A 10,433-nucleotide genomic window follows, 5' to 3' on the forward strand; every position below is an offset into this window, starting at 1 on the left:
GATCAAATACGTAATTTCTACGTATAAAATGTACCTAGAAAAAGGGTCACGCGATATTTCAAATTGATATAATTATCTTGAAAAGTATTTGTTTACGTAAGAAAATAAAATAAAATATCCGAGTCTAATATTTATAGTCAGTTTTGCAATAACAACTTTCAAATGACAATTTTATCCAAAAAAATATCAGTCAATTGAAATTCGGCCTTCAGTCATATTGTAAACTGCAGTTTTTCAATAATATCAACAAAGTTATTGTTTTAATTTTCCGCCTTTATGCGAAACTGCATTGCGTTTTATAAAGACTCAATAAATATTTCCCTTATACATTTTATTCATTCAGAAAATTCCACGATTCACTTGTCTGAGCGCTATCCTTGCATGAAATTGACTCAGAGCCTCAGCGAATCTATTGAAAAGTTCATAATCGGACTTCATTCATTACATTAAAATGGAAACTGGACCGGCAATGCAGACCGAATTTAAATTCAGCCTTTCTAGCAAAACGACAGTATTTTTCTTTCATCATTTAGCTTAAATATACTTACTAAACTTTTCCTCGCAAAAATAACTCGTGCAGATTTCCAAAACATACTTATTCATTATCAAATGTTATGTCAGACTGTCATAATATGACCGTGCAGAGGGTGCAATGGGGGAAAATGCAATTAATTTTATCACAAAAGACCCATTCGAGTCCGCAACTTATCAGGGAGGCAGGGGCAGAGAATAGTTAGGAATGTCATGTCTTAATACCTTAGTGACATTCGCGAAAAATGAATCTTATTTAAACTACAATAGAGCTTGAATTTGTAACTTTGAATTCAGTTCTACCTATAAAGTATGGTGAACGTCTTTATCGTGTATTCATGAGTATCAACAAATAGTTTTATTGACAATAAAACTGCGCTAATGATTCCATCTTCATTTAAATAAGAATAATTCTGTGTTTATGTGGCTGTTAAAGCCAAGCTAAGTAACGCAATATTGCAGATTTAAAATAAGGAGTTTGACGCTTTTAATATAACAATTTTGTCTTTTTATAAACTAAAGGAAGAAACCATGACCTCAGAACAAGAGTATGACTCTGAGCAGTGTTCATTAGTAAAACACTTTTTTGTGTGTGATCAAACTGAATCCCATAACCCGATAAGGAATCCCATAAAAATCGTGAACAGGTATAGGAAATACCTTTACCCAAATACGTGTCATATTGGAAACTTTCACACATTACATATGCAATTCCCATTGGCAATACCACGTTTATAAACCGAATTCTCCCATTTATAGGCGATTGTCCCAAAATTGGGAACACTAAAACCTTTTACAATTAAAGCGGCCCATTATCGGCTGTGCCTAATCCGGTACATTTAAGTGAATGGCCCGCCTCACCGGCCCGACCTTTGTACCTGGTTTTAAATGCAAATTTTATATGTGGTCCATTTGTTTAAGGATCGATGTTAAAACGGTATTATTACGTTTTATCTGGATTACTGTCTGTACACTATTTTTTAGTACTTTTAAAAGGTTGTGCATTTTCGATTTTATCTATAGTGCAATGGTATAAATCCTAATTGCTAAGAAAAAGGTTTAATATTTACCTTCTGTTTGGTAAAGAGCTTATTGTGTTTAATTTATTGATGTCATTTTTGATATATATTCTAGCACCAGTCTTTTTCTTGCACAAACATGAGTCCGTAGAAGTATTTTATATCAGTTATATGTATTTAGTTATATTTGTTGACACAAGTATTAGTAAAATATCAGAAATGTCACTAACATTCGTTTAGCAACAGCGACTGATTCCGAAACTTCTTACTCGAAAGTCGCCATTGTGACCATTTGAGAATTCCGTGCATTTAATATCGTTAATCCTAATTTTATTTTATTTTATTTTTATTTTATTTTTATTTATTTAGGACAACAAACAATTGCGTTATACAGCTTAAATATAAAACACTTTACATATTATTTAGGTAATAACACAACCAGCACCGTTATCCACAAAATAATGCAGTACAAAATATAATAAAAAAAAGTACAGGCAGACTAAGTCTGAAGCTTGGCTGCCCGAAAAGTCAACGTCCGCCAAGCTATGACCAGCAGCAATATCTTTTTAGTAAAATTTCGCTCAAACCACAACCCGTCGAACGTCAACCCCCCGAACACCAGAGTACAAATTGGTTATTATTATTACTTAATATTACAATTCTGTTTTATTTTAGTGAACATTCATTATTTTTGGGTTAAAAGTTAAGTATTTAGATAAATTTTACTTAGATAGAATAGCGAAAAATGTTGGTTACAAATATACATTAAAATCAAAATGTGGGCTTATTATGGTGAATATTTAGGTATTATTTAAAATTACTGTACTTAGTGGTAAGTTAAATTAAACATAGGTAAGCCAAAGTTTAATGACACATTGACATTATTCACATTGTTGAGAGGAACTTTGAATGTTTTTTTCTTGGATACATCTCTTAAATTTTGCAAGTGACAAGACAAATAAGTCGATATCAGAGAAATTGTCGTTATAGCTTTTCATAATACGCCGTAAAGGAGCTCGCTTGCCCGCATTAGTCCTGCATGGCTTGAGAGCAAATAGGCTGTGAGCATAAGTATTACGAATACGTTGGGAACGACTCGGTATACGAATATAAATTTGATTTATAAGGTTAGTGCAATCTATTTGATTTCGACATATTTTATATAAGAATGATTGGTCAAGATACAATCTCCTTAATTTAAGAGTTGACAATGAGAACTTTTCCAGAAGGGTATGATACGAAGACCGTTTTCTAAAGATTATATAGTTAACATAACGAAGACATTTACGTTGTACTGATTCTAGTTGGTCACTGTATTTATCATAGAGTGGATTCCAGACACATGTGGCATATTCAAGTTGAGATCTAATTAGTGACTTGTATAGTAGCAAAAATGTCGAGGGCTTTTTGAACAAGTTGCAGGTCCGCTTTATAAAACCGTAAAGTTGATAACCTTTAGTTGTGATGTGATCAACATGAGCATCAAAGTGCAATTTTGAGTCAAAGAGTACACCCAAGTCTTTAATTAAGGAAACCCTTTCTAAAGGGGTCTGACAAAGTGAATATGTAAAATGAACGACATTAATTTTTTTGTGAAAGAGATAGATTTACATTTGGGGAGACTTAGTTGCAATTTATTTGCTACACAGTATGCCGAGAATCGATCCAGGTCCTCCTGCAATTTTACACAGTCATCAGTAGAACTTATTTTACGAAAAACTTTGAGGTCGTCGGCATACAACAGAAAATTGCAATTTTTAAAGCATGTATTTATGTCATTTACGAATAATACGAAAAGCAGTGGTCCCAAAATAGAGCCCTGCGGCACACCAGATGTCACGCTGACCTCGTCAGAGGAAAACCCCTGTACTACAACCCTCTGACTTCTATTTCTAACGTACGATGCAAACCAGCGAAGCAGACTCCCACGAATACCGTTAAATTCGATTTTTTGCAAAAGCATAGTGTGGTCCACCTTGTCAAAAGCCTTGCAGAAGTCTGTATAAATTGAATCAACCTGCAATTGATTGTCCATATTTTCGAATAAAATATTTGAGTACAAGACTAAGTTGCTTACAGTGGACCGTCCAAGAACAAAACCATGCTGTTCTGGTATGATAATATTATGTAAGATAGGATAGATTGCGTTATGGACTAGCCGCTCCAAAACTTTTGACAAGGTGGGCAGCAACGATATTGGACGATAGTTAGTAACGTCGTTTTTGGTGCCACTTTTAAATACCGGCGTTATATGAGCAACTTTCCATGCCTGAGGAACAATGCCCTCTTTAAGGCTTCGGTTAAATAAATTAAGTAACGGCACACCTATTGACTCAGCAGAGTATTTCAAAAAGAAAGGAGGAATACCGTCGGGCCCGCAGCTTTTGGTTACATCTAGCGATTTGAGAGATTTAACTATCGTATCCCTAGAGAATGTCAGATCCGTTATAAGTACTTGGCTGTCTGACGGTGTAATTGAATCACTACTATTATTGGATGTAGGTTCATAAACAGAGCTAAAAAACTTTGAAAATAATTTGCAAACGTCCACCGGCCCGCTGCACTCCTCATTGTTATAAGACATAGTGTTTGGTATACCTGGGTTCCTTTTATGGCTTTTAATAAATGACCAAAATTGTTTTACATCTTTCTGTATATTGCTTTCAACAGCGTGCAGATACCTATTAAAACAATCAGCAGAAAGCAGCTTAAATCTCCTGCGATATAAAGAAAATTGCTCGTAATCCTTACAATTTTTATATTTTTTCCACTTACACCAGGCCTTTTCTTTGTTTTTAAAAATGTGTATCAAGGGACGAGAGAACCAAATCGGATATTCGTTACATTTAACCGGCCGCATTGGTACATGAGATTTAATAATTTTGTAAATAGTTTCATAAAAACATTGAGTAGCAGAGTCTAAAGATGAATTATCTAAAACTGACAGCCAGTCAATTTCGTTTATCTCATTATTAATAGCAGTGTAGTTAGCCTCAATAAAACGATACCTCGGCGCCGAGCATCGAGCCATGGGTGCCTGATTTAATTCAAAGGAGATAATTGTCATAAAAGGCGGATGAAATACGTCCACAGGTATTATGGGAGTTGGTGCGGGCTCACATGCACAAACATCATTAGAAATTAATAAATCTAACGTGCGGTTTAACTGATTTTTTGTATTATTATATTGTTTACAATTTAATGTCGATAAAAAATTAAGAAGTAGGATTTCCAATGGGCTATTGTTATTGTGTATGCAGGGCATAAGAGCAGGTGAGTTATACGCAACCCATTCGATGTGTGGTAGGTTAAAATCTCCAAAAATATAAATATTACTTATAGTAATGCTAGACATTTCCTTTTCAAGCAAATAAAATAACGATTGGTAGGTACTTAGCGTTTGGTTTGGTGGAATGTATATGCCGCATACAGTATGGTACATATTCACAGTCTTAGAATAAAATTTTAAAAGAACGTAGTCTATATTATGAGGCATCGTGTGATAACAATCGTCCTGACAAAGCGTCGTCATTAGTTCGCAACGCGTTGCGTTTAGACCGCGGCGAACGGCTATCAAAACGCCCCCACCGTCAGACTTACCGCTCAACACACGGTTTCTATCACAACGATAAACAATATATCTTGAGTCAATGAATTCGGCATCGTCAATATCGGGTACTAACCAGGTCTCCGATAAAATAATGATATCGTGGGAGTCCGCCAGAATATTATTGTACAAAGTATTTAGTTTGGTTCTTAACCCTCGGCAGTTTTGATAATATATCGAGATTTTACTGGTCATTATTCTGAATAAAAATGTAAATAAATGTTACTGGTAGAAGAGAAAACAAGTGACTCACCGTCTGACATAATAATTTACCTAATCCGCAGCGACCACAATTGAGGTACATACCGATTTCTGATACTATACTATAATCAAAAGCACTACACAACATGTAATTCGTGTTGCCAATCACCTTAACATCACATTTATATGAATGTACAACGATTAATTTCAACTTTAAAGCGAATAAATAGTCATTAAAATATCTTATAACAAAAGTACACATGACGGTGGAAGTAAAAACGAAAATATAAGCATTCGCAAGCTCCGTCAACCCACAGAGTAATGCATGATCCAGAGGTCGCACGCTTATCATTTTACAAATAACACCAATTATAGCACGTTTTACACTACATATGATATTTGTGGCAAAGTAAGAAATAATAAACAGTACCAAGTATTTAATTTCCCGGTACTTGACGAGTAAGTTTCGAAATATCCTTTTCCGAGCGAATGGCGATGGCAGCGGCGTTGACATCGGCCCTGGCAAGTATAACTCCGTGTTTGATCCAGACAAACTTGTAACCAATTTCCTTGGCGATGTCTCTGACTTGACGAAATAACTTTTTATTCAGCAGTGTTAAGTGTTCATTCAAATATATTTTCTGTGAGGGACCTTGTATTTTTATTTGCTCAGATGTAATTCCTTTGTTGAGACGTGCAGCTGAGATGAAGTTATCCCGAATAATTTGACTGGAAAGTTTTACTATAACGTTCTTCGGCCGTGAGTTATTTGGGTTGGACTGGGGTACACGGTGGATGGTGATCACATCACGGGGAGATATAGGTTGTTTTAGAACGGTAGCGATGTTTTCAATGATAGTCATTAAATTTTCTCCGCGTTTTTCAGGTAAGTTACTTATTTCAAGATTGCAGTTACGAGCTCTTTGTTCCATGGATTCCAGTTTCGCTTCCAGGTCGGCAATCCGTGGTTCATTTGATTGGATGTTTTGTTCTATAATCTGAACACGTTTGTTGATTGCCTTTGTACTTTCTTCGAGGGCATCATATTTATCGCTGATGTATTGAATAGATTTCTTCACACACTCGAATTCCCCAAGCAATGCCGAAAACTTGTCATCTTGTTTCCTAAACCAGGTCTCCAGGGTGGATAGTATACACTCTTGAAATAACTTAAACTCTTGACGGAATTCAGTCTCACAACCTTGTGACATTCCTTTCCGGAACGTGATGTAGGGTGGCGGCGATTCCTTGTCGATGAGCGATCCGTCCACGCTCATTTCTCCAGGTCTAGGAACTTCTTCAGAGTCATGATTGAAAGTGCTATTTATTGTAGTCATCTTTATAATTGCAACCTCTGACTCGCAGGCTACTCTGTGCAGATATTTTGTGTTATGTGGGTAGACGCACAATAGTCGCTCGGTGTTGTAGGAGCGCGAACGCAGAGTCACTGTGTGAGCGAGTCAAAATATATCGTCTGTACTTGTCCCGCACTCGCACTAGTTAGTAAGGTCACAAGTCACATACAAATGTTCACACAAAAATAGTTCTTATTTTCACAGAGAGAGATATAATAATTACGGAGCACTAATTACAAGAATTCTGTGTTAATCGAGTACACGTCTGCTCTGTACGACGGTCAGGAGACCAAAAAAAGACCAAACTAATACCTCCAATCGCCATCTAACTCCCAGTTAACAGTTCTTATCTAAACTTGAATTTAATTCAGGCTAAGTTCAGTTCACGACAAACTTGTAATTCAATTAAAAGACACCTTACTGATTACTAGAGACAACATGATTGGTCCATACTATTTTATTCGTTCGTACTATTTTGTAATACTGTTTTAGATTGACAAGACAGACAGATTTTGTTTAGATATGTATATTGAAAGGAAGTATTGAATGACGGTTTGACTTGAATGTTTTACATAATATTTGTAGTGCTTGAAATCATTTTGAATGGGTGGTAAGTGGTCAAAACGTTAAATGAAATATTTTACAAAATAATAATTATTTAACTGACAGTTCACATTTAATAAAACTTATTTTTTAGATTCATGGACTCAAGCATAACACTTTATTCTGCGGACTACCTAGCGAGTTACCATGGTTCTGACTCGGAAAGCAGGAGTAGGAGTCAGAGTCTTACTGACTAAAAACACTCTCTCTCGCTTCGCTCAAGGCGGAAGAAGTCATTGGATAATTTCCCGCCTTAAAAAAACCTATGTAACTAAATTATTTTTTCATATTTTAACGTATGCAAGACAAAACTCTAAAGTAACTGAAAATCTATTTAAACATCACAATATTTGAAGACTTTACAGACATAAAGTAGAGGGTCCATAACGATTGAAGCACACCTTACTTCTCTACTGGTCATGAGAAATTTAATAAGAGGGCAGAACAGGACTGCTTTATGCAAATGTAGGAGCTATGTGAAGTCCATTTAATGGAGCCGAGACGGAGACGACACGATAACAGCACAAGATCAACAGCCCACTAATAGACCATAGGTCTTCTCGACTTAAGAAGACTTGCCATTATCACCACGCTTGGAAGGCGTGTCATTGTCAGACTGTTTAAATGGCTTATCAAAAGGAACTGCTGCTCGATGTCTGTCATAGTTACTTATAAGGACATATATAATAACAATTAATCGGCGATAATATTGTCATTTAAATATGAACATTAAATCTTATGTCATTTGATATATTTCGTAACGTCATTACAAAAGGTTTTAAGCGCGTCGTGCTTGCGCTGGCAGCGCGCTTACAGCGTTTTTGTATTGTTTTTAAAGTAAAAACATCGTGCTGTATCCGTGCCGTTTATGTGTGCGACTCTTACGACACCCACATGAAGAGTAGCGGTCGCATGTCTTAAAGATATAGTAGAAGAAAAAACGTTGGGGCCAGAGAGGCTGTTGTACACTGTGATAGATTGATTTTGGATATTTGGCGTCTGGCTCCCAGCCAATTTGCCAATTCTATCCTTAATATAGCGAAATCAGAGGTCACATAGTAAGATAGATTACAGTTATTTGCTTGTGCTAATTTATTTTCATCAGCCATTATGGAAATAGAATCAATATTTACTACTTTCTAAAAACAGGTTAATTAAAATGAATAAGTAAGAATATTGTCAAATTCACAGTAGAGACAATCGAGTAAACTATGAGACATTGATGAGCTGTTACATAAACCAGATCTCAAGCAAACAACGCACTTAATCACTATAATTAAAACAGACACTGATCCTTAGTTCGAAATGTGATACAAAATTGAAAAAATGCATGATACATTACCAGGTTGCAAAGTAAAAAGGATTTTCAACAATACTATAATACGTCGATGTATCGTAAAATTCCTTGTCGCTTTTTCCGATTCACTCGGTAGTGTTCGGAATATTGAAATTTTATGCGTCCAAAATCCGTGAAGTATTAAAGTCCCATCGGTTACTGGATTACTGAGGGGAAAGTTCCTCACATTCACTCGCCAATATTTGGGCATGATATAAGATATTTTTGCCACATTCTTCGAGTATTTGTATAGGTTTTAAAAGCTTCAGAAAGAAGCCTTCATTTTTTTTTGCTGAGTGATTAAAAAGTTCTGAAGATTATTTATTTTCTTTGAACCTTTACAAAGTTTTGGATTATTTTTTACATCCATTGGATTGAATGACTACTTCTTATTGATGCTATGTATGCAGCAACGCCACGGTTTTTATCCTCGAAGGTGTAGGCAGAGTAATGCCACTGTATTTTGTACACCCACTTTTCACCATTTGTGTAATAAGCCTAATGGGTGGGGTGAGCCTATTGCTATATCCTGGACACAATTCCAGACTTTGTGCTACTACTGAGAAATTTATGAAAAACCGAAAAAACCCTATTTTAATCAATGAATATCACTTCCGTTTTCCTTTCCCTGATCAATTCTTTGATGGTTGAACCATGGTTGAACCATCAAAGAATTGATCATTGCTAAGGTTTTCGCGCTCATTAATCACGTTGCTGCATAAGAATTCTAATAAGAATTACAAAAATTACCTCCGAAAAAGAAAGTTGCGATGAACAAATCAGATTTTCAAAAACAATACATGACTCTACGACCTCACCACGAAACCGAAGGAATCCACAATCAGTACCAACAATAGATTCATCGGAACATGTCTTAATAAGTTAATAAATATCTTTATAACATGTCGAGTCATGTCGTAAACAATACTTAATAATACTGGCAACATTCAATACACATTATTAGATAGAATCTACAAGATGGAACGTTGTCCCATTGTTCATTTGGAAGGTCGAGAATGCCAACGTGTTCCGAAGTTAAGAATCGAATTAACATTTTAAATGCGAATCAATTTGCTGTTGCAACTATTGATTCTCGATTTGTTTTCAGTGAAGAGCTTGATGAAGTAAAGCTCTTTTTGAAAAGCGACTTTAATGAATGAGATCCAAGTATGCAATTTTGTTACGTTTCTTTTATCACTTGGCTTCTTACTACAAACTTACTGTTGGGTGTAGCAGATTCTTTCTTATTTATTGGGCTCCCTGTTTCTTCCATGTTTAAAGGAATAAATACAACTTTATCTTCCATAAAGGTAAAAAGGAACAAATGCCAGGCGATCATCATGGGAAGCTCTCGGTCTCTGGGCAAGGTTGACAATACATCCCTGCCGCCTGTTGTCTTCGATGGTGCGATCGTGCCGTTCAGTAGTGACGTCAAAAATCTCGGCTTGCTCATTGACAGCAATCTGAACTGGCAGGCACAAGTCACAAATGTGTGCAAAAAGGTCACCGGATCACTGCGGTCTCTTTATCGCATTAAGAACTTGCTTCCGTCTACCACCAAGTCAATGCTAGTGCAGGCCTTATTGTTCCCTATTATTGACTATGCGGATGTTTGTTATTACGACCTGAATGCAGATCTCCTCAATAAACTTGACCGACTTCTGAATAACTGCATTCGATTCGTCTTCAACCTGCGCAAATATGATCACGTTTCTGCACATCGGCTGCAATTAAAGTGGCTGCCCATACGCCAGCGCAGGGAGCAAAGGGCGCTTACCACA

At 36.1% G+C, this 10,433-nt stretch overlaps 1 protein-coding gene across 1 annotated transcript; it reads right to left on the bottom strand.

Moving 5' to 3' along the window:
* Positions 1-5,795: 5,795 nt before the first annotated feature.
* Positions 5,796-6,695, bottom strand: LOC126911955 (uncharacterized). Its single transcript, XM_050701464.1, has one exon. The coding sequence runs from the start codon at positions 6,693-6,695 to the stop codon at positions 5,796-5,798; it is 900 nt and encodes a 299-aa protein (XP_050557421.1).
* Positions 6,696-10,433: the final 3,738 nt, after the last annotated feature.

Source organism: Spodoptera frugiperda, chromosome 20 (assembly GCF_023101765.2).
Source record: "Spodoptera frugiperda isolate SF20-4 chromosome 20, AGI-APGP_CSIRO_Sfru_2.0, whole genome shotgun sequence".
NCBI classification, from domain to species: domain Eukaryota; kingdom Metazoa; phylum Arthropoda; class Insecta; order Lepidoptera; family Noctuidae; genus Spodoptera; species Spodoptera frugiperda.